Below are 26,134 nucleotides of genomic sequence, written 5' to 3' on the forward strand. Positions count from 1 at the left end.
CGGTTTGCTTCAGTGGTGGCTGGCGCGGGACGCGTCGCTGTTATAAGGGGGGATCCCGGGCTCGCGCGCTCAGTGTGCCCGAGAATCCTGTGCCGTGCGCCCCGCGAGTGTCCCGTCTGCCTCTCACCGCCAATATGCAGCTCGTCCTCGCAACATGCTTCCTGCTCTTCGCAGCCACCCTCGGCCCTGCTGCAGGTATATCGATCAATGATCATCCTTTGCAATCCTATGATTAAGTGTCAACAGGAATATTTAATTTATTTGGTTTGATAAAAGAAAACATTAATTACACATGTGAACTTATGTAATCTTCTCAAAAAGGAATGTGTGTTACAGTCAAAACATACAACATGTGTGTTACAAAAAAAAATGGTACATATGTACATTTTATTTCGTTACTAATTTGAGACACCTTTCCGACTTCTAACCGGGTACCACTTAAGATTTTTTTGTAGTTATACGATTATATAGGTCAATCTAGCCAAATCGAAATAAACTTTAAAAACGAAAGTTCATATTTACCAACACTAAAATTTCTACTTTAAGCTGTTTCACTTTCATCAACTGTTTTTAAAACAGACGTTGTGACCAAACCATCAAGTGCTGTTTACAACAGAAAACAACATACATGACTGTGTACATTTTTATATGAAGAAGGTAGGAACTGCATACAGCTAAGGGAATGATAGCAAAAACAGTAGGAGAGCCATCAATGCAATGCGACGACTTCAAGGCATTCAGAAGCGAGTTGCAGTCGCAGGAAAGGCATTCACAACTCTTATTAGTATTGACTAGTAAGATTTAGTCTTTATGTCGTTCGAATAAAAGCTTTGCGAACAGCAGAAGCTGATCTAGTAGGGGCAAGGTGCCCGCGGTGACCTACAGGTCTACGACCTTCATTGTTCAGCTTTCATTAGAGTACAATGCCTGCTCAGCCACCCTTACTGAAAAAAACATCTATTAAGTGGTTTATAATTGCATTCTTGTTGGAACTTTTAACATTGTTCTTCCCATAACAATAATGTTGTAGGGAATGTAGGGTTTAAAGAGCTATCATACAAATAATATTTACATTTGACTATTTTAAATATCCTCCTTTGAAATCCACATTACACAGGATTTTGGTGGTCGCTTCACGTCTTTTCACCGATTAGGTATAAACGGATTGAACTACACTAAAGAGTTAGCTGTTACCAAGGGTCAATAAACAGGGTAATTTTACTCTAACATTGTAGATAGTTATAGATATTTATCTCGTTTATCTATCTACCAGATTATAATGGCACTGCACTATGTAAAAAGCTTTACATAAATTAAGAGATAAGATAAGGGACGTGAAGCTTTTTACCTTTACATTCTTACAACTGTTTCAGACTACTTCAGTGTGGTTGTCTCTAAAGAAAATATCATTAAACTTTCATACCATATACGAGTATGTATTTCCCAAGTAAAACTTAAAATTTATCTTAGACAAAAATAATACTTTTTATAGAACGCACATGTTAAGGCATATGAGATACCTCTACATCGTACAAAAAATGTATTACTCTAAGGTAACATACATTCAAGAAAAATAAAAGGTACGCTCTTAAGTGTAATCACAATTTTGTTTTGAAGTTGCATTCAAAAGAAATAAAATAAATTATGTACCTTCATGGAAAATGCTTTTATAGCTATATATACGAGTACGGCCATAATAATTGCGCGCGCAGGCTCACATGATGTATTACAAGTATTACAACATTGCGTACGTCCCATGCGATGCCATAAAGCGGCCACGGGCCCGGCGCCGTCGTTTCGCGTGTGTTGACTCAAGTGTGCTGCACTCTACCTGTGCACTGTGGCAGGCTCGACTGTTACAAAGCTGACCTAACACATAGCTACACAGGTGAACCAGCATAAAAATGATCCCCAATTGCTACGGATGTCGACGACCGGTTAAAAATAGATGAGCCCACAGTCGATAAAAAAAGTTTTGGGAATTAGATAGCTGGTCGCAAGCCACGACAGTGCTTCGTGCGCCAAGAACAATGCGACAGCCTGCGAGCACGAATACGGGTCCCTGCCGCTGTCACGACGCAGAATATGCAGCCTATAAGGACTCGATGTAACTTAAATTGCAATGTTCTTATAAAGGCATGTTAGCAATATCCGCGAAGATGCTGAAAAAAATCCTCCATTACTAGAGACCAGTATCAGTATACGCAAAACAGACGAGATCATATTGATTTATGCTATCATGGTAAATTACAAGTTATGACGATTGTCGATTTGCATAATTGCTTTCTCGGAAATCAATTCACTTAGAGTCAACGACACAGTAAATCGCAATAAAATTTGGCTTGCGGTTTTACCTCGTAGAGGAGATTCGAGAATCGCTAATCAACCTTAATGATTCACAGCAATCAACATCGCTGGAACGATTCCGCTAATGATCCGTATCTGCGATTATCGGACAGGTTGTAGCGAGGGAACGGAAGTCAAGTGTTGGGAAAAAAACTCGAGGGGGTGAGGAGATGGCCGCAGGTGCGGGGTTCATCGGCCTGGAGCCGCGTGCGCGGGCAGGATGTTTGTCTCTTGGACATAGAATAAATTATAATGCTTTATCCGCAGCCCGTAGCAAAAGACATGCGATGGTACCTCTTAGTATAATACTGTAGCTAAGATTAATGATTTCGCCCTCAAATAACGTGGTCGAAGACAATACGCGCAAGTATCCATGTTAACAGAGCCTCGAGCGCCACGCTCAACATATCTCAACTCGGGCGAAATGAGATTATGCAAGACATATCCGTTTAAAGCTTGATATAAGTACTTGAGTGTAAATCGAGCTTTAAACGGCTATCGTATCTTATTAACGTGTGGGAAATATACTTCATTTCTCGCATTTCTATTCCCTGCAATCATCTGCAATACGGTAAACTAATGCACTCCATTTCTTCAGCAGTGGACATGAAAATTTTATGATGACAAAATAAAATTAAAAGACTTCCAGGAAATAGGTACGGACTCAAACTGGTCTGTCCTTAAGTATTACTACTACTACTGCAAAGTATTACTTAGGTGAGATCGACATAAGACATAGCATTCAAGTCAATTTAGCGATTAGATCTTGCTTAATCTCAGGTGATGATGATGAATGATGATGACAATAAACGCGTTCTTATAAAATAAACATCGAGTGAATATAACTGTTTTGCAAAATAGAACTGTTGTTAAAGATACTGTTATACAGAATTACAGACGACGAGGTGCCTCGAAAGCATTGTTCCGGTCGTAATCACAACACTTAGCAGGTGTCGCTTTGTACTAAGAACTAGGAGATATTTAATGTTTATAAACACTGATGTCTGTACATATTATTCTATATACATATTATTAACTTAAATAACACTAAATCCTACTATTAATACAATCCTTTGTCTTCCCTTGCCATGGTTTTGGAAAGAAATTGGTAATGGTAACCAACAAGATAAACGAGCGCGAGCACGGCGAACGTAATTTAACAGACGGAAAAATACTGCCCTTTCCGTCCGAAGGGTTATTTAAAAGCAAGGGTTTATAGGCTGTTAAAATACTTTTTGAAAGTCGTAATCAAAACTATAATCAAATTAATTAATCCTTTATTGCGTCGGGTGCTGAAAGCGATCGAGAACTTATTGTGATCCTCATCTTTTTTGTCGCTATAATTCAAAGTAATGCAACAGGTGGTACGGTTGTATCAAATTACATGATAAGTGTAGAGTTACCGGAAAACCCTCCTAAACAAGACTTGAGATGAATTTTTGGGTGGCTTTTAGTAAAAAAATTGATGTGAAAGTATTTTTAATATGAAACTATCTATCTATATTAGGGGCTCGAAGGTCTAGAGGAGATGCGATAGTATCTTAAAAATATTGTTGAGCATCATTAAATTTGCTCATTTGCTACATTGATATCTCGGCATGACGGCTGGCAAACAGCGGCAGCGGCCTAATAGGTCGGTGACAGGCTGGACTATGCGTGCTCGTTAGGTATAAATTTCAATGGAACTATTAGCATTCGCGAACATTTAATTCGTCCGGTCGGGACTGGGTCGGCATCGGGTTTGATTACTAAAAATAGTCCGGGAGGTGCATTCCGGTGCAGGCGGGAGGAGGGCGGCCGTCCTTGGGCTCGTCTCCGCTCGATCTCTCGCCATTATCTCGATCCCTTTTTTGCGAGTCAATCGTTACCCGACCGCGAACAATCCGATCGATGTTCTCACGGATGAGAGTAATCAAAATGCTGGTACATTTTACGCTAAATTAACTCAAACTGATTAGTTCGACGTGGAGTGCTTTAAAGATTCTCTTTAGGCATTTAGTTCTCTGGCTGCATTAAGTCAAGTAAGTGCATCAAAAGCGACGCAGTTTAAAATAAATCGTTCGAACGGTTAAGCCCTGAGGCTTAAATCATTCGTCGATAGTTTATCGTGCATGCATCGTTGAGATTCATGGTAATGTTCGAGATTAAATCCTATAGCCAGCCTATAGCGGGTTGTAGCACCTACGAACATAAAGTAGGTGGGTAGATAAAGGCGCTCGCTACGGGAACTTGCAATATGGATCTGATCGTGAAACTTTATTGAAGCGGTTACTTTTTAAGTTCCTTGGAAGGCAAATCTCAATTTTTTTACGATACGACATTAAATACAGGGTGCTTCCTGTAACAGGAGCAATAAATTAAACTAAAGGCTGTACTCCTCAAACCGACCAACATTTGTTCAGCAACTTTTAAAAATTATGAATCCTTTAGACTTCCTCTTTTTCATACAAAATAAATATTGCCTTCAATGTACGCTGACATCAGTGTGTTTGACGTTGCTTGTCACGCTTTAAACATAACAAAATTTGCAATACATTGCGTCTTAGAATAAACTTGAAAGTGTAATAAAGATCAAAACATTAGTTATTTTCAAAAGTTGCTGAACAAATGTAGGTCAGTTTGAGGAATACAGCCTACAGTATAATTTATTGCTCCTGTTACAGGAAGCACCCTGTATACTATGCGACTGCGCATTTAAAGTATTGGATAAATCTTTACTCTTAATCTTTGGTGCTTGTTATGGCTAAAAGAAATATGTTTTATCATTTTATTGCATAAAACCTGACCACTAGACTCTGCTTTGTACAGATTTATAGGTACTTTACGTTAACAATTATGACTCAAGATTTATATTGAGAAACAATTTATAATTAAAAGGGTTTTGTTTCTTTTAATTGAGAAATTACAGATAGGCACATTAATTTATGGGGATCTATTTTCTAGAATCTACGTACCCACCTACATGTACAGTCAGATGTAGAGAGAGTTGACCCCCCTGCATAGACTGATTGTATGCAGGGGGGTCACCTCTCTCTGCATCTGACTGTACATAATGAAATGATTATTTGTATTGTACTCTATTATTTTGTAAAAACCGTGTTAATTAAATGATAACAAATTGTAACATATTTATAATAGCATTTCGCCTGGATATATTTAAGAGCGATTTGTTCAAGTCTCGTCACTAGAGAGGCGTCAACGATTACCTTCGCATGGACAAGTTATTCGCGTTATGCAACGCGTTACGCATGCCGACTTTACAGACAGAGTCAACTAGTCAAGGGTACGTACACTGAAGCAACAACGTGCCATTTAACTCTATGAAATACACATTGTAGAGTAAGCTAAACTTATCTCTGCCTAAAAAAAATCATAACAGTTTCACATGTGCCATTTACATAATGCTCATTTTAGACTTCAATAACGCTGACAGTTCTAATCTAACAATAATAATAAAATTTCAGGGGCCCATCTAGTCAGCGGCGAGTCACCACCTGCCTCGATAACGTGTGTTAGCATTGTTGTGGCAGGTGTCCGGACTTCTTTACAATAGCCCAGTATCATTGTCCACCCAAACTTCAATCCATAGACCGATATACTGTTTACTTTTTCTAGAATAGTCCCAATGCCTGCTGCGACCGGTTCATGAGTGTCTATTGTTGCACCTATGAACGGGTTCCAGCAGGCGTTCTACATGACATCAAAGCTCTCCAAGGGGCCTCTACGTGTTGGATCTATATCCCCACGCAAGCCTATCAAAAGACCGGGATTTATAGGCCCGTGATCCCAAAAAAGGAGATAATAGAATTTAATAAGTATAGTCCGCGGGTGGGACAGGATCCTCTGTCAATTTATTAGGGCCCACGCCGCGTAAAAATATGAACATTAATGTCATCTGTATTGATAAACATATAGGTATAGATTATTTGAGTTGGGGAAAATTACTGGTAATTGGAAAATTGGTGGTTCCATAGGTGACTCTTCATAGCAGCGATAATTGTGGCAATGGTATCCCACGGCGCAACTAGCTTAGTTTCTTGGTGACTAAACACAAAATTGTAACGAAAATGTCATTAACAGTTGTGTAGATATAAATATTTGGCTACTTCTACTATTAAACTACTTACTTTAGCCGTGAATTGGCTACCTTTACCTACCTATGAGGCTGATTGACCAGATAATTACTAAAGTCATATAATATGTAGTAATATCGAACCTCTTCTTTATACCTATTTAGAGGAACTAAATCGGAACAACAATATAAGATCATGTGTATATAATTGTATATATTCTATATAGTAAAAGAAATATAAACCCACATCTTCAAATTTATTAGTGATTATGAATAATTTATGGATAATATGCACATGAACACATTGCACATAGGTTGCCTAGTTAAATTACATACAATCAGTATTAAATAATACATTTTCCTTAATCTATACTTCCGGTGATAAATATACCCTCATCTGTTATTTAATCCTTTGTTATATAAAAAGGTGGTACAGTCCACGGCTGCCTGATTAACCGATTTAAAAATTTATATCTAAAATCTAGGCAACCATCATGGACTGCTTTTATCTATCTAATCTAGACAGGCAACTTTTAAATAAGGCAACCTATTACAATTAGATTAAGAATAAAATAAGCTTTCATTTGATATACCTAACATATGGTTAAATAACACATGAGTGTAAGTATATCTTTTTTATATCGTATCTCTCACTAATAAGTGAAGACTTTAAAGAATGTATTATGTTATTTATGTTAGTCATGTCACGTAATACTCGTATACTGAAATAGCTTTTTAACGCACAGAAATATGACGATAATACATTACGATAAAATCTCAGAAGTTGAGATATGTCGGGTATCACATAAAAGCGTGTTTAACATTCTGCTTTTAGGAATAAATAATGAAATAGAGGATGCTTTAGCGAAGGGTAAAACTTATTTTTTAGTACTTTACATAATACTATAATCGCCGTATACAATGGAACATTGAATAATTTTACAAGCTCGAGTTTTTGATTCAATGGAAGAAGTGATGTTCCCCGCTGCTTTGGCTCGTAAAAATATGAGTCCAGGACCTAAATAGCCTGCATTGCTACATGGACTCCAGGTCGCAATGCAGGCTATTCAGCCTATTCGGGTTCTACAAATACTATTTTTAGCTTCGTTAGTGTTCAAGTTGATAGTAGACCGGTTCCTTGAGCCCGCCGCTCCTGCCCCGGCCACTTAATGTCTTATTCTCCCAAGTACTAGCATAAGGTTACATACTACAAAATGAATAATTTATAAATGACCTTTAAACAAAGAGTATTCTAATGGATTCCGCCGGTACAATTAAATTGTTAAGGGTGGAATATAATCAGTGCTTGAAGTTAGAAGTGAAATAAAAAGTAAGCATTCACTGGTGCATAGTTTCCCGTTTTTTCTTCTTGTAATGATTATTATAAGTAGTGAGTTCCGAGGAGCAGGAAGCCAATTAGATAACTATGTAAGTTTCCCTGGCAAGACGCTCACAATTACACCCTAAGATACCCAGGCGTGTTCTTTGAAATGCAAGAAGTTATTATGCGCATGTATAACTTTTTGCTTAATGTAATTATTTAAGGGCTAGCCGTGATAATTAGTCTTCACATTATGAAACAGCAACGTCATGATAAATTCTGCATTTCATAGTCGTAAAGAATGAACTGTGTTGCTTGAATCTAACATCAAATCTAATTGAATGGAAAGGAACTGTCATTACGAGTACAACGTCCGAGGCGTGATTCACCAAGTTATTACAAAAGGGGAATCTAATTGTGATGCATCGATGGTCCTCTTCGAGGTTCGATTAATAATAGAACTCGCGCCCACGATATCTGTATGCGGCAACATCTGCTCACTTCCGACTGATGGTGACTACTACGGCTGAATGAATTAGTAACGACACGACATCCGAAACAGGCCGCGTAGCCAAGATGCCAATCGCTTACGCTCCGTAGCGATCGAAACGCAACTGTCACTGTCGCACTAATATGGAAGAGTGATAGAGAGACATGAAGCTTTTCGTTGTCGAAGCGATAGCGATTGTAACCTTGGCTAGGCCGGCAGACTCTCTACAAATAACTTGGTTTGAGAAAACAATCAAAAAGGCTTTCTCAGACTCAATATGAGCATCGGCACATCCAAAATTTCTGGGAAATCCCATAGAGAAAAATTAAGGATCGTAATTCCAAAATATTTTTGTTAGAATTTTCATCCACTTCCTGCTTTCCCGGCTTACAGTAGTTTCTGTATCTAGACTCTTCGGCCTTTAGTTTATAGCAAATAACAGTCCCGTTACCATCGAAAGCAATGGCGATGCAGCACGTGCGCTATTTGCTTTAAATTGCGATTGGTCGGCTAACATGGCGTCGCAATGTCGGCTTGACATTCGCAGCGATCGCTTTTTGGGCCGCGGTCCGTTATGCCTGACGCACGTCCGGTGGATTAGAGCCGGATATCCATAGTTTTCTCAATGCGCTTACCTCCGCAGTCCAAGAAAAGAAGAAACCCTCTCGTGGGTATCTTAGTGTTGATGGTTATTTCTGGCGGCTTATGATAATCGTCAGCTCGACCCTTCTAAGTGTCTAATATGAATATACTTTTTGAATCATCAAGGAAATTTCGAGCTCTGGTTGAATAGATAAGATGGTCTTTTGTTTCACCACGAATTTTCCAATGCTTTCGAGTGTCACTTCTTTCCCATACTTTGATTTTATTAAATCCTGCCTTATTAAAGTGTCTGGCAGTATCACTTGTGATTAAAGCGATAGTTGTAGTTCCGATGTCGATGTGTTCGGCACCGGAGGGCGTTCGCGCGGCGCATCAGTATGCACCGTATGCACGTGACTCACGAGACGTGACTCGCCTTCCCAACACTCACCTCACCTCAGACACTACAAGCCTCAAGTACTGTATACTTCAGCAGCACATACGTCTGATAGACTTTGAGCTACAGTATTGTTACTGAACGACATCCCACGGACAATCTGCACTTTCTAAATGCCCTTTAACTTTAACGATCTTCATATCGATAAATTGCTTGATAATCCTTACTTGGTTGGTTATAATGAAAGTCAGGGAAAACGAAGAGTTTAAGATGCAAACATCAATAATCAAGGAGGCATATAAGTCAATCGATTCGCGTATTACTGCCGCAATAAATTGTAACACTTAGCTTCAGACGTGATAGATAGTACCTACGCGTCTAGGTAATTACTTCACCAAACAAGGTAACACATTAATGTTGCCCATTTATGGTAAGTTAAATATAAATATACTATAGTTAGCAAAATGACATGCACAACTCAAACATTTTAGAAAATATCGTAAGGAGTTGCAAAGATGAACTGCCTGAAGTTATTAAACACGACATTCAGTTGAAAAGTTTGTAGTACAAAGGCAAAAGCGACGTCCGCTAGTAAAGCGCGGCATCACTTATGCATGAGCCTGCATTATGCATGGATTCCGATCGCGGGCGCAGGGCTCTAATAGCCGAAGAGCCGCGAGCGCTGACCGACCAGCCTCTAAAGAAATAACGCTTTAAAAGGACTAACAATCCTTGTTAATTTTAGCAAACTATTATCCATACTGGGCCTGGTCAAAACCCGGAGAGTGGCCTTTGGCTAATCTCCTGTTAATCGCATTAACGTTGCCAGTTTACAGCAGTAAAATTGTAATCTGTAATCTTAAAATGCAAGAGAAAATAAGTAGGCACGAGTACAGCAGGCTGTCAGTTGTATACTCAGCTTTTTACATCATACTATGCAATTCGTTTTCACCTTTTATTACACGACATTATAGTTTACAAACATTACGATATCCGTAATCTAAACCAATATAATATGTCAGAAAATGGCTTAGGTGCTTGTAATGCGTGTATCGTTCCGCGCAGCCGCCAATGCAAATAGCATCATGCTATACCCGCAATCTCGCCGATAACTTCTAAACAGGACACTGATTACATAAACCTTATTTTATACTCTTACTTTTAATCTTCGTTTATTAATAAAACCGAGTCTACGATTGCAGTCACTATTTTTATTTTTACGCAAGTCTTAGGGAGAGCTGATTTAAACGCGCGCTGAGCCGCTTATACTTCATCCTTCAGTTGAGTTATATTGGGCCCATTTCACGATTAGTTTTGTACTTAAAGAGCACACGAGACGAAGGGAGAGGATTAAGGCAAAAAGTTTAAAGCTCAGGATTTAACAATATGACTAAAAGGTATTTACTTACGTAACTATACAAATTAAGTACCTACATAGGTGAATCGCTATAAGGAACCAACTTCGACCAAGACACCGATTTGGAACATACTAATTAAACCGACTAATTATATTTACCATTTACGTGCGCTGTTTTGCATACCTACCTACGCAATTGGGTAGATACCTAAAAATTCGTGCTAAACTCGCGGTATACCACAAGTACTGGGTTTGTGTTAATTTAGGCACTTCGTATGTTGGTACGCAGCGATCCGGCTAGTTTCACTGGTTTACGCTCCTGGCCCACTTGACCAATGGCCTAGTCAATTTCATGAACATTTATATGCGGTACTTCTAGTGAATTTTAATTTACGTTTTATTATGTATGCAATGAACCCAAAACGTTTTGCATTGGCACCGTTTAGAAATCAACACGATTTTGTGTGGACGTGTTTAGATATTTTTAATGTAATTCATAACAATTCTCGCATACCTACATTATACATACATCACACGTAATACATAGTACCGTTCTGTAAGAGTAGTAAAATTGGGGGTTCGCTGTGAGGTTTAATGACTATGTGAAGTTTTAGTAAGACAGAGTGACTTCCATAACCCATAAAAGTAATAGACATCGAGAACCAAACCGCAATGAAATTGGGCCATTCGTCTCATTCAACGTTGTCACATAAAGGCGCAGACACTGTCTGGCAAGTGGCAAATATTTGTATGTTTCGTAGTTCCCTTATATGTTAGAGCAGTAATTGTGTTATAACTCTAAAAACTGCACAAATAAATTGTCTTAAAATATTTTTGAGTACTGCATGTTTTTGTAATTAAAAATTTAGGTACCTCTTAGGTATTAGGATTTTGGACACAGAACTTGGCACACATTTACAGATCTTAATGCTTTTGTCAGCGAGGGCGACAAAGTCGCATATTCGTGATATTGAACTTGGCTCTCATTTGATATTTATGTTTTTGATGGGGTAAAAGCAAACAAATCATTACAATAAATAATAATGATCCCTTCCGACGGCTTGGTAAAAATGTCAAAATTATAAAATATAAGACAATGACTGTAAATTGTTGAATTTCGAGCCATCCGTGAGGTTATACGGGACAGATGCGGTTGTGTTTAATATACGGGAGTATTATATCCAGAGCGTGAAAATAGACGTAAGTAGGTAGTATTTACTAATGAAGGTGTCATACGTAGCGTACATATTCAGTAGGCAGGGTTGGGCAAAATACTGGCTTCCACGTATTTGAAATACAAATTACAAAATACATTTTTAAAAGTATTTGAAATACAAAATACAAACTACTTTGGTGACGGGTATTTGAAATACAAAATACAAATTACAGTGTTTAAAATAATGTATTTCAATTACAAAATATACCTTTATTTATTTTTTTGTTTAGCATTTAGTTTTAACGTTAACGAATATCCTTTCATATAAACTTATAGGGTCATTGCGCTAGTTTTCGTCCAGCTCTAGTTTACGTCCACTTGACGAAATTTGAATATATACCTACATTCCTGCACAAATTTGGACTGATTTCAATCCTTATGTCTAAGGCGTCTAAGCAATATATCTGTCTACATATAACAATGATATTTCGCAAAAAGGAAGCGCTGGTGGCCTAGCGGTAAGAGCGTGCGACTTGCAATCCGGAGGTCGCGAGTTCGAACCCCGGCTCGAACCAATGAGTTTTTCGGAACTATGTACGAAATATCATTTGATATTTACCAGTCGCTTTTCGGTGAAGGAAAACATCGTGAGGAAACCGGACTAATTCCAATTACGGCCCTAGTTTACCCTCTGGGTTGGAAGGTCAGATGGCAGTCGCTATCGTAAAAACTAGTGCCAACGCCAATTACTGGGATTAGTTTCCAAGCGGACCCCAGGCTCCCATGAGCCGTGGCAAAATGCCGGGACAACGCGAGGAAGATGAAGATTTCGCAAAAAGTAGTAAATTAAAAATGAAATATATATTTGATAATCCGTCAAGTCGTCGAAAACTAGTGCATGGACGGAAACTACTGCAATGACCCTATCCCCTAGATTTAAACGAAAAGTTCCACGCAGAAGTTGACCTAATATAGATCCAGTATCCAGCCAATGAAAATTGTATCTCGGCTGGATCGGAGGTTCGCGGTCGGCTCACAGCTTGTGCGAGAGATTAGACATTTTAGGATTATAGAATTTAATAAAATGTATTTATAGAAATGTATTTTGAAGCTTGAAGTATTTGAAATACAAAATACTAAATACATGTGAGTGCAGTATTTGAAATACCAAATACAAAATACTTTTGAGGTAGTATTTGAAATACAAATACAAAATACTAATTTGTATTTCAAATACGTATTTCAAATACATGTAATTGAAATACTGCCCAACCCTGTCAGTAGGTACAATGAAGTGGGGGCGTCGAGCGAGCGTGGTATGAAGACGAATGGTTGCGACTCGCGATCGCGACGCGCCTACCCGTTTCCTCGGGGTCATATTCATATTTGTGTCAAGTCTCATTGTCAAGTCCCCTACAAACACATATGTTGACTCTGTACCGAGAGATGAATAGGCCCTGTTACAACATTCACTGCAGGAATTTTGGTATGGTCGGGAGAGATAGAAGAAACACCAATATATTTAACTGCTACATTATTCTTTTTACCCAAGATCATTTTATAAACATTTAAAAATAAAGTTAAAAGAATAAAAAAAGCGGCCAAGTGCGAGTCGGACTCGCCCATGAAGGGTTCCGTATTTAGGCGATTTATGACGTATAAAAAAAAACTACTTACTAGATCTCGTTCAAACCAATTTTCGGTGGAAGTTTACATGGTAATGTACATCATATATTTTTTTTAGTTTTATCATTCTCTTACTTTAGAAGTTACAGGGGGGGGGGGGGGGACACACATTTTACCACTTTGGAAGTGTCTCTCGCGCAAACTATTCAGTTTAGAAAAAAATGATATTAGAAACCTCAATATAATTTTTGAAGACCTATCCATAGATACCCCACACGTATGGGTTTGATGAAAAAAAAAATTTTGAGTTTCAGTTCGAAGTATGGGGAACCCCAAAAATTTATTGTTTTTTTTCTATTTTTGTGTGAAAATCTTAATGCGGTTCACAGAATACATCTACTTACCAAGTTTCAACAGTATAGTTCTTATAGTTTCGGAGAAAAGTGGCTGTGACATACGGACGGACAGACAGACGGACAGACGGACAGACAGACAGACAGACATGACGAATCTATAAGGGTTCCGTTTTTTGCCATTTGGCTACGGAACCCTAAAAAGGACGATAGGAAACTTATTTATGTCACCCTCAAACACCAAAATTACATTTCGCTGTACAGTTAGTCAGTCGTGATAAAAATGCTATAGATGCAGAGAAATGCCACTTGTATCATGCACTCGTAATAAAACATTTCGTTATAATACAAGTAATTCGGACTTGACGTAAATCCTTATTTATTTTTGATACAATGTTTTGTAAAAATGACTATGTGGGTATATTTATTCCATCAATAAATAAGAATTATAATAATCGCGTTCAAGTCGTTGAGGGAGTGCGCCTGAGCACGACTAACCGCAAGCCACAATAAAAATGTGCCTGATAATGGGTATTCGTGCAGCCCAAATTGAATTATGCGTATCCGATCGATATATGGACTTATAAAAATATAAAAAGACTACGAGAAATATTGCCACAAATAAAATAGCTTGGGTTGCTACTCGTAAAATCCTATATCAATTACAGAATACCTATATGATTTGAGTTTTCATATTACAGATTATGTTTTGACGTCAATTGCAAAATAGCGTAAAGTGATAAAATTTGGTGTTAGGTTTTATACAAGTACGTTACTTATTTATTTATTAGAGAGTTAATCAAGTAAATTTTGGTGACTAATAGTGGTCGTGCCTTTTGCAGGGAAAATAGTAAATAATAAGTACATAATTTTTTTTATTGTTTTGTTTCAGCACAAAGGATAACAACAATTCAGCTGGATGGCGTTCAATACTTCATTTCCAGAATGAACCCCTACAGTCCAGAGCTCAACTATTTCCTAGCTTATCAATACTGCAGGTAAAGTTAAAGCGATTTTTAAACCCTCTACGTACATATAGCCACCAATTTCCAAACAGCCGATAATGAGACGTGGAATAACCTACGTAACTAACTCAAGAAGCATTCCTGGTGAATTCTAAATGTAAAATAAACCTGATATTTAAAATTGAGTAAAACTAACTTAACGGTGAAGATAAACTTTTTTCAATCGAAGTAAATCGATTGACCGGTGACGAATCTAGACCAAGCAAGATCTAAAATCAGCGTAAACAAAACGTTCTCAATTTCGGCGTTAAGGGGACGGTATATGACGTTTTCGATTTAGAGCTCACTTTGTGCAATCAATTTGTTCAAGAAATGTTTAATAACTGCATTAAATTATACGTAAATTTGTTCACGAAGAAGCCGTGTACCGGCTCTTCACGGCATAATATTTTTTATTTGCTGTAATTCTCTACAAATCGACACTAAAAGTATCCAAAAATCAAAATATGGAGTTCCGTTTGAGCAACACGCATTACAGTTTTGCCTTTAACAGTAATTGAGTTGTTGTGTGATTTTGAAAGCTAGATAACTAAACTAGCAAATTATTATCTACTTATATTTTTACTCACAAATACAACACAGAAATTCAATCCCAAATGTAAACTTTCGTACAATTTCCATACATTGACGACATCACTCAAAATTCTTCTTCGAGTCAGATGGCCGCTGGCCTTGGATCGAAGCAGACGTGTACGTCGTCGTAGCTCGTATTTGACATTATTTAGACATTTCATCATATACGCATACGAAAATGTATACCAGTAGATAAATTGTATTTCAAAAAATAGGGTAAATAAATTCATTTAAAATTTGATTTGTTGTTATTTACAGGTCGTAACGATCGAAAACAGCAGTAAACTATCCTAAAACAATACGATTACAATTGAATTTAAGTAACTTGTTCCTTCAAAACCCGCTTAAAATGAAAAAAGTTTAAAGACTCGTTTTACTGATTGGGATTGATTTTCATTATGCTGGTATCAATTTTGCGTCATTAAAAAAAAGTATATGACTTCTGTACGTTAATGACATTTGATGTCAATTGTAATCTTGTATTTACGTTAGAGAATATTATATATTCATTTAAATATTACTTACCTATTAATACGAAGCGTAATTCGTTTAATACCTGAAAGTCTTAGTGTCTACACCTACTTTGTTGCCGTTCGTTCCGTCTATATGTGTGCGATTACGTGCTGTTCTCAATAATCAAGAAACAAGCCATAATCTTCAAGAATAAAATAACAGCAAGACCAGCATTTAGTACTAACTAGTTTTTGCGGATTTGGAGACAAGAGATGAAGCTTACAGGCTAATACCGCTGCGGTCTGGTTATTGTTATGTGTATATATCGAGTATTATATAAATTTACTATAAAATAACAATGTTTTATTTCAATGACATTATGTGCGTAGGTATGTATGTTTCGGTGATCATAAGAATTTTGTCCACACAATAATTGTGCAAAGCAGAGACTGCATCATGCTTTCTTTACGGTATAAGCGGTATGGTACCGTTATTATTTATCAATACCGGTTCGTTTTGAAGGTAAAACTATACCGGTTGAAATACAAAGTACGGTACCGGTATAAAATTACAGCAGGGACAACCATTTTTATAGGTGTACAGTCAGCTGCAGAGAAAAGGTACGACCAGATAGATAATTGTATGCAGGGGTGGTACCTTTTCTCTGCAGCTAGCTGTACCTAAACCATCATTGACCGAGCGTTGGCGATGGTCTCCGTTTCAACTTGGGCAAAAATGCTTTCGTATGTCCGAATTCTTCTCCTTTGCATATCACATTTCTCAACTGATTCTCGTGAAAATTTGGTAGTCCGATATAATTATTCGGTTTCTTTTTTTTTTTAACAATTTAAAATAGGCAGAAATTGTCATAAAGGACTTAAGCGCCAGTAGGGTCTGTGACACTTAAGACCACTGCGATTATTAGGTACTTACTGGCCCCTATTTCACCACGACCACGGTGACAGGTGCGACAGTTGTCGACATCACTGTTGCTGACGTCACAGGCCTCCATAGGCTACGGTAACCGCTTACCATCGGACGGGCGATGTGCTTGTTTGCCACCAACATTTTAATAAATAAATAAACTCCATTATATTGCCACTAAAAAAATCTTATTTTGCGAAGCTAATGACAATTGTCACAAGAAACACGGCAACTGTATCGAAATTGCGACACAGAACTCATTTCCTGTCAAGACTTACCGAAAATTCTTTGAAAAATCTTGTGACAATTGTCACAAGATTTTTTCGCGAGAGAAATGTCTGTTTTATCCGATATAATAAAGTTTTTTTTTAATAATAGGTAAAATGACGGTGGCAAACACGAATACGGCCCGCCCGATGGTAAGCGGTAACTGTATTATTAAATTGTACAACGGGACTTAATCGCGTATCTAAGTTTTAAGATTTACCTCCGACGTTTCGAGGACGGCGTTGTCCCCGTGGTCTCGGAGAAGACTGGCTTAAGTTGACATCAGCATCTTCTAACCGCGCGAGTTTTTCGAACTACCCGCACTTGGTCTTGTTTATCCGCTTGAACGTTTTGCGGTTCCGTTGTACAATTTAATAATGTGTAAAAATCGTGATAGTTTAAATCAGTGTTAGCGGTAACTGTAGTCCATGGATGCCTATGGCGTCAATAACAGTGATGTTTTTGTCGTACCTGTCACCGTGGTGAAATAGGGCCAATAGGGGCCAGATTACGCCGCGCCGCGTGGAACGTGAGGTGCATTGGGGTAAATGCATACCATTCACTCAAGGAAAATAATCTCCCTTATAAGATCACTCGTGTGTCTGCCATTTTGTTAAAGCCAATTTTCACCGTAACTACTGGACTAGTTCAATTGAAATTTAGTACACATATGTCAAGTAAGGAAGTAGTAAGTCGGTGATCCGAAGATGAGTAACGTACATAAATGAACTTTTAACTTTGCGGCGATTTTTGGTATCATGTGACATATCAGATATAATACATAATTATAAGTAGGTGAGCAAAAATGTACCATAACCTAACTCAGAATTGTATTACATAAATACATATACAAAAAATAGTTCAACGCCAAAAGATTAATGGAAGACCTATGTCCTATAATAGGTGAGTTGGTCTTAAACAAAAAATATGCAATAAAAATGTGTAACTGTGGAACCCATAGTGAATCCTACTCGTACATGATCGGTTTTTATATTATGTACCTATAAGATATTTTCTACTTTATACTTTATAAGTGTACCTACATAATATTTACTTATAAGCAGTTGTCACGTAAAATATTTGTAGATTTTTTTGGAAGTATTTGTCACATCATCCTCATCTTCCTCGCGTTGTCCCGGCATTTTGACACGGCTCTTGGGAGCCTGGGGTCCGCTTGGCAATTAATCCCATAAATTGGCGTAGGCACTAATTTTTATGAAAGCGACTGCCATCTGACCTTCCAACCCATAGGGGGTAAACTAGGCTCTTATTGGGATTAGTCCGGTTTTCTCACGATGTTTTCCTTCACCGAAAAGCGACTGGTAAATATCAAATGATATTTCGTACATAAGTTCCGAAAAACTCATTGGTACGAGCCGGAATTGCAATTCGCACGCTCTTACCGCTAGGCCTCCAGCGATTTTTTTGAAGTATGTATAGCACAAAAAAAATATTTAGAAATGTAACATTTAAGGTTGGTAATTAAAATACGGTATAAACATTATTGGAGAAGACTTGGAGGAAGTGTCATAGGGATCTACATTCGATGCGTGGAAAACAAGTTCTTTTGTCTAATTATAATCCATCGGCAATCACGCGAGCGCATAAAACGAAAATCATTTTTTTTTTTCACTCCCTAAAACTCCCTTAACCTAATAACAGTAAAACAAAAAATAAAATATAGAGGGTTACCAACCAGCCAAAGAATTATAAGTAGATATATGCACTTATCCCAACGCACCTCACGTTCTACTCTGCACGGGGTTCATTGCCGCTCCTACCGCCGTAAGTAACTATCAACACCTACATTATCAAGGCTACGATCGAAGATAATCGCTTCAGCACTGAAATAATACCGGTGGAATACCGGTATAATATTTTTTATTTTAATTGTATTAATTTAATAGTGAAACAAAAGGCGAATATACCACATAAAAGTAAATCGGTAAAGATATTAGGGGTACATTGGCCAACACTGTTTCCATATATTTTCAAATTTTATTTTGTCCGCCTTAATTAAATTTTGCACCCTGCCGGAACTTTATTTATTTTTATTATTCAGAGCCCACTGTGTCCCACTGCTGGGCAAAGGCCTCCCCCCTCTTCCTCCACTCGTCTCTATTTAGTGCAATATCTGGCCAGCCTCTCAAGAAGGAGTCCAAGTTATCCTGCCATCGCCGACGAGGCCTGCCGGCTCCCCGGTTAGACTCGTGGGGCTCCCACTCTGTGGTTAACTTGGCCCACAAGTCGTCAGGCATTCGGCAGACATGACCAGCCCAGTCCCATTTTAACTTTATTCATTTATTTTATTTATTTAAATTCTCATTTAATTGATTTTGAGCCTTATGAAAAGTCGTATAGAGTAGTAAATAAAATTTTACATCTGACTTAATGACATCTGGTTTTATTCGGTTTAACTTTAGAAAACGCGTATCTCGACAAAGCCATAATGTAGAAAATTGTCAACAACCAAATGAATTATTAGAATTTAAATACGTCACGTGTGACATGAACAGACAAGGAAAGCAAGATTAAATGTATTGTTTCTCTTTCTTCTTTCAATGGAACGCTTTTCCTAAAAGGAGGCCACTAAACTCAAAACGCTATCTTAAAAAAAACTTGATGGGTCAGTGACCTGTCCCAGTAAAGTGAGGTAGTGTGCGTGAAGTGCGCTTGTGTGTGAAATGGGGTAAATTGACAGAATCTGAAAATTTACCCACCTCTACCGTCACCTTAAGTTACATTTGTCACGGCCAACTTGATGTAAGTAATAATATCGTCGTGACTAGCAATCCTTCTCTAGCCGTATCTAGTGATCCTGTTTGGGTCCTGCTACACCTAAGCCGGTGTGGTATAAGTAACCACTAACTGAGCCAGGGCGTTAACAAGCGCACTCGCGGCTCACTCCGACCAGGAAGTGAGGTCATTTACATAACCGTTGGGAGTTTCTGGAAGCTACACAACAATATCGGAACGCTTCCGCGAGCTTGTAACCAGTGTTAACTGTTAACACTCGCACATAAACTGTATTATATTGTATTGTAATCGATGACGCCGTCAAGAACAGGAACGCTGGGAACTCGTAGAAGTTTACTTCATTTGTTTGAAACACAGAGCTGTACGATGCACATAAACATGCTAATTTAACTCCATAGGAACTTTAATAGACATAAACTATAATAATTCGTAAAATAAAATCATCCATTATCTGTTTCTATCACTGAAAGTAAAAGAAGACATACTTAAATGTATTTTTCGCACACTTCATTCTTGCAAATATCTAAATAAACACGTTTAAATAAATAAATTAATAATCTTTTATTGAGTCACAAACTTCCAGACCGGAGATCTTATTTAAAAATAAAAATGTAAAACAGCCCTTAATCTTTACCTATGCGGTAGGTTACAAGCGCAGTATTTTTATTAATTTGTGGTCTGTGGTCTGTGATGCACAATAAGGAATGCCAGTATTATTAAAATATCCAGACAAAGAGCAAACAAAGACATTCTGAATAGTACCGTTGTGTGTAGTTTCCTTTATTTAAGTCTTGTTTTGTCACTAATGGCTCTTTCTTCGGAGTAACGATCCCGCAGCCTAGATCGACCACGTGCACGGTCAAACAGCTAAGAAAGGTCAGTCGCCTCGCCCGCGCACGATGTCCTTCCATTCCCACAGTCACGACCTATTTACTGTTCCAATATTGTTAACGAGCTCTGGGGAACAGAGTCGTGATATTTGAACATTGGCTATTTTGGAAACAAAGTCGGCGGGTATAAAATCGATTAAGGTCGGTTGGAGTACGAAGAACTCTTAGCAATACTTGAGATTCTTAAAAAAACGGTAATTTTTATTTACGACTAAACGTATTCGAACTGTACCTAGCCATATTCTTTGTCCCCCGTCTGTCACACGAGAGAAGAAATGGGAATATGGTCTTTATAGATTTAAACATAACGATGAAATCGATTAAGGATGCTCCCGTTGTAAAGAGACGGTGACAAAAAGATATTATGCGAATTCGTCATTCACAAGCTGACAGGTTCATTGAGGTATCGCGGGAGCAGGTGCGTGACGAACATGCGCCGGCGCCGACCATAACACACAAATTGCAGCAACCACAGGAAAAATAAGAATATGCCATTATAAACCTTATATGAATACTATAAGGATTTTGACCATATTCTAGAGATCTTGCTTTGATACAAAAAGGAAATATTATTTTTTACAACCGTTTGGGTTCTCGATAAAACCAATAGTTACGTTTTTGCCACCATTATAAAAACATTAAGGTTTACCGAACTGTTTTTATTCTTACTGCTCGGGTCATAATATAAACAACATCTGTGAATGTATTTTTTTAATTAGATCTTTGACATAAATGGGTCTTAATAAGCTTTTTTGGGGCACATCACAAACCGCAAAAATTTCGTAGGCATTGATAGTCGAATGTTGATCGAAAACATTAATCGCGTTTATCAAATTGCTTTGATGAATAGACGTCTCGTTGCTAGTTTTACCTTTTCATATATTTTACGGTTTATAAGAAAAGCTACTCGTATCTAAGAACGATATTTAACTGAATGTAATTATATTGCGGCTTGTCGCCGCGCAGTTTTTAGCATCTAGAGTTTTCTGAACTTGGATCTGGAATGTCGTCCCCGCGGTGCAAGCTTGAAGCCTGTCTTTAGCGAATAAATTGCCTCGAACAGGCTTCGGCGTATAGTTTCTATGCGAGCTAATAGCTGAATACGATTAGCTGGAATAGGCGGTTATTTAGATAAATCGCGTTTATGGATCCGGTGGAACGGGTTCATAACTGCTCACTGTCAAAGGATCTAGACATCCTCAATTACACGATCCCTAGAGAAATTCAATTTCTCTGCAGAAAGTCTTCACACTTACCACTGAATTGATTTAGAAGAAATTTGTTAAGGATTTAGGATACATTTTATCACGGAAATCATCATCGGGGTGGAAAAGGGGGATAAAGTACTAATTCTAAACAGACGAAGCTGCGGGTAGGAGTTCGTAAATCATACATTTGTAATAAGTAAGTCGTAATTCATTCATAAAAGCTAACTGGAGAAATATTATGGTTTTCATATTATAATAAAATACTACCAGGTCTTGGATAATGATCCCGGATAACCTTTTACTACTTACTACCTACAATAAGCTTAAGTATTAACTTAATTTACGCTATTGTTTCAGATCGCTAGGTTTGCAGCTAGCATCCTTTGAGACAAAAGAAAAGGCGGACTCTATAACAACGTATCTCACAAATGCAGGTAACAAACCTATTTAATAACGTTTATATTAACAATGTATGCTCCACGCTCCATATGACACTTTATTTGGTCGGACGCTGTGTGCTCACAAGTTTCATTGACTGTATAATGTGTATGATCAAAATTTAATTTCTTTGATGTGTCCATTTGCGATTTTGCATTTGATCTCATCTTCCCAGCACCAACCTTAGACAACACCATATTTTATTTTAAGCATGTTCCATTGGTAGTTTTCCTTACTTATTGTATGTATTATCGTCTTACGTACATTTTTTTTCTAAATAAACCACGTTAAATTCCAGGCTACAACAAATACGATTTCTGGACATCGGGCAACAACCTGGGTACGGACATGTACCTGTGGATGAGCACCGGGCTGCCGTTCAACGCCACATTCAACTACATGCGGCGCCTCACCGTGGACATGCCCAGCACGCGCGACGACAGCATCGACCCGTTGGATGTGCCGCAGGGAAGCACCGCGCCGCAGCGCACCGCACGACATGGGTATGCACATATTGATGTTGGCCTTTGCAAATTGACTTTGTCAAACCGTGCACCGGTGCAAGTAATACTATAACGTGCGCATTTTAAGCTCATTCTTACCAATTAATATTTGATTTTGAAAGTACATTTTCTCTTTAGAGTAGAATAACTGGCTAACAATTATACGTGGAAGTGGTTTTATCGCGCTATGAAAGTTATTCCTGTGCTCGTGCGATAGCTTTCGAGCTTTAATTAGGACATAATAAGGAGTTTAGTACGTTTAATCTCGTAGTGGGAGGAAAGTGCTCATTAAACAATTACGAGTAGGATGATGTCGTCTCTTCCGTCATAGTTTTTATATGAACCAAGTATTAATACCATAAACATCCCAATTTTGAAATAATTTCGTGGTTTTGTCAACCTCCTGGAGTGGAGTGGCAGCTGCGCCCAGAAGCCACCGAGACTATCTTAGCCTGATAGGCGCCTTGTTGGTTATATTTTGCGTGAGGCGAGAGGCGCCATGGTGGAGGCCAGGGGGCCGATTTTTGAATTTCGATCGCTCGATTTCGGCACTCGAAAATCGGTGGAAAACGGCGAAATGCTGATTTTTGAAATACGAGCGATAGAAATTGGGAATCTATTGGTATTGACCACTCGTTTTCCATTCTATTAGTAGAATTTACATGCCTAGTAGTGGAGATATTACTGAAGAAATACACGAAATCGAGCGGTCGAATTTCAAAAATCGGCCCCCAGCTCGAGAAACGCCGATGAGCGCGTTCGGCATCTGCCGGTGACACGACCCGGCCTGGATGTCAGTAATAACATATACTAATCTATGATGGATGTCTCCTCATTCTAACTTCCAGAATCTGATATTGATTTGGTATTACTCTCTGTGCGTGTATTGCGCAATTCGCACCAATATAATTATAAGTGACGCTCTGCTGACGTATGTAAACTTGAATTTCTTAGAATATCGGTTACCTACATTCGACATGGTTGTTGAGCACCAGGTCATCAAGGATTCATACTCGTATTGAGCTGTAAAGCACTAGACCGGTTTATATTTAAGTATACTTATAGTTCGTATACGTCAATCACTGTCGAAATATTTTTACCACATTTTGTTGACATTGTTTTTTTAGTAATCGTTCAAATTTGTTTTTCCAGCACCGAGCACGTGATGACGAACGGTTGCGTGGCCCTCAAAGCGCCCACCTTCCACTGGGAGCCCCAGCACTGCGGCGAGATCAAGGACTTCATCTGTGAACAGACGCGCTGCTACTACTACAACTACGGCTCCATCCCCGTCTCGTCGGCGCAGGGGTAATGCCAGGTGAGATGCCAGCCGTCTCCGGAGGCCTATTCCCCGACCAGCCGCGCGCATTACTTAATCCTTGGGTATACATGCTTAACATCCACGAGTATCGCACTACGTTCACAAGACAACGTCTTTACTCTTCTGGGTTAGATATAGACAGTAGATGTAGCTATGTGTGTGCTAACATGGGAGTCTTGTCCAACTGGTTCGACCATGGTCCGTCCAAGCGCGCGGGCCCGCGGGACACGGCCTCTGCGCCTACCCAACCACCAAACAAGAGCCCTACACCCAACAGAATGCATTTGGCTTTAAGTATTCTATATTTCTTAACATTATGGAGATCTTTTCAAAATTTTCAACAACTATTTGGTGGGTGGGTGAAGGGGGCTTTGCTTGGTATCTCTTGCTCAAGTGATACGTTATTTATAGTTTAAATCTATAATTATGGCTTCTTCTAATATTAATATAGTTACATTACTTGTCATAATAATTTCATCAGTTTCATTAATTTCATTGATATAAAACGTATGTTTAACTTCTTTGTAAACGAAACAGCCTTCTTTGTTTATTTTTCAACTATAAAAGTTTTTGGTTATCTTCGTTTGGTTTTTACATGTGTACAATTACATTTAGAAAATTGCAATACAGGCCGTTTCCTTCGCAATTAATTATCATTCAATGTCCGACTTATAACCACCAAAGTCCTCCACGAACCATGCGAATGCCATTCGATTAATGTCTAATTTACAAAAAAATCCTTTTAAATTCAATTACGCATCAACACTATATATACTCTTTTTAACGGTGTTGCTGTATAATTGTATTTGATCTTTCGTTAGCTAGACAATCTGATCGCGTTCTCTGATTCTGATCTGATTTGTGTTGGCATGGTGACATGTCGGACCGTGGGTAACACGAGGGGCGTCGTCTGTTTGTCCGGCAGGAAGCCGCTGTCTCTCACGACCACGACGACTGCACACCCGCTCACGTCGTCGTCGCCGCCGCCGCCGCGCTCCGAGCACCTGCCGACCCACTTCACTCTCAACGACCTCATCGGCAAGCTGCGCCCCTCCTCGCTTGACGGTCTTCAGTCGCCGCATCTTAAGGCCGGTGCTCTGTTGAAATCACCGCCGCAAATCGATTCCCACTATTCGCGGGCTTCCGATGCTCACGCTCACGATATCGAACAGGAGCAGAAAGAGGAGCCCACGCAGGGCCCTTACGAGGAGGATGAGGGCATGGTCGGCGACGATCCGTCAGCTTATTTGAGCCATATCGCCGACACTGCCGCCGATGAGCCCTCCACCGCCGAGCCGGACGCAACCGAGCACTCCGTCCACGCCAGCGGTATGCTGGCACCGCCCGCCTTCTAGTTAGTGTCCGGCAGGGTGCGTGGTCGTTTAAAGCTTTCAAATCAATCAGGTATTCTTTCTACCAAAAGTAGTGTTCGATTAATGAATGAATCGTGATTTAAAGTAATTTGCGATAGAGCTTATTAAGGGTGCTTAGACTGTTCGTGTTGTGTAGATTTTTTTTAGAATCTTTGTAATCGTCGCCAAACGACGTTAGGGACTAAAGTTCTTCGGGACTGTGTGTTCTCGTGAAGGTGCTGGCGACTCGCGCTTGCGACTTGCCTCCGTCTTCGGGAATGTTGAATATCACAAAATGAGTATTCCACGAATGGATACCTTAACATCTACGTTAATTAAGTAGTTATATCAGATCTCTGGTGATTTTATTAAACCGTAACATGTATTAATTTAATTAAGTAAGTGCAAATCGGATTATTTGTCAGGACATATCATTCGAAATAGTGGTATAAGATAGTGTTTATATCGATACGTACCTAGTTAAGTATTTTAAGTTGAAACTCAAGAATTTAAAGAATAGTGATGTAACGAAGTTAATAAAGTTTAAAATTTGTAATTGGATGAATGTTTCATTTTCAGAATTCACCTCCTAGGCACGTCCATAATATGTAAGTTTTATTCTTTGGATATAAACAATTCGACCAACAGTCTACAAAATGAATTGTGCGCTGTGCAATGTGAGTACCTACCACAACATGTATTGTGCATTATATTGATATCGAA

General features: G+C 38.6%; 2 protein-coding genes across 9 annotated transcripts in view; one reads left to right on the forward strand and one right to left on the reverse strand.

Moving 5' to 3' along the window:
* On the forward strand, nt 1-25,972 carry LOC134663149 (uncharacterized). 2 transcript variants are annotated; one of them, XM_063519492.1, is made up of 6 exons: nt 1-195; nt 14,593-14,698; nt 22,155-22,231; nt 22,534-22,738; nt 23,891-24,046; nt 24,985-25,972. In XM_063519492.1, exons 1-6 carry the CDS (start codon nt 135-137, stop codon nt 25,412-25,414), a joined length of 1,035 nt encoding a protein of 344 aa, XP_063375562.1. In that variant the 5' UTR covers nt 1-134; the 3' UTR covers nt 25,415-25,972. The 2 variants fall into 2 exon arrangements, with proteins under 2 accessions (XP_063375562.1, XP_063375563.1); XM_063519493.1 differs by having other exon boundaries at nt 12-195; nt 23,891-24,056; nt 24,985-25,124.
* LOC134663172 (cytosolic carboxypeptidase 1-like) overlaps nt 1-26,134 on the reverse strand; it is an 86,017-nt gene that overhangs the window by 29,238 nt on the left and 30,645 nt on the right. The window lies entirely within an intron of this gene.

This window comes from Cydia amplana, chromosome 4 (assembly GCF_948474715.1).
Source record: "Cydia amplana chromosome 4, ilCydAmpl1.1, whole genome shotgun sequence".
In the NCBI taxonomy this organism is placed as follows: Eukaryota; Metazoa; Arthropoda; class Insecta; order Lepidoptera; family Tortricidae; genus Cydia; species Cydia amplana.

Excerpts from the sequence above, each read along its gene's own strand:
- LOC134663149 (XM_063519492.1), top strand. The coding sequence starts at position 135 with ATGCAGCTCGTCCTCGCAACATGCTTCCTGCTCTTCGCAGCCACCCTC. Across the intron at positions 14,699-22,154 it reads CTAGCTTATCAATACTGCAG|ATCGCTAGGTTTGCAGCTAG; the intron begins GTAAAGTTAAAG and ends CTATTGTTTCAG. Across the intron at positions 22,739-23,890 it reads CAGCGCACCGCACGACATGG|CACCGAGCACGTGATGACGA; the intron begins GTATGCACATAT and ends TTGTTTTTCCAG.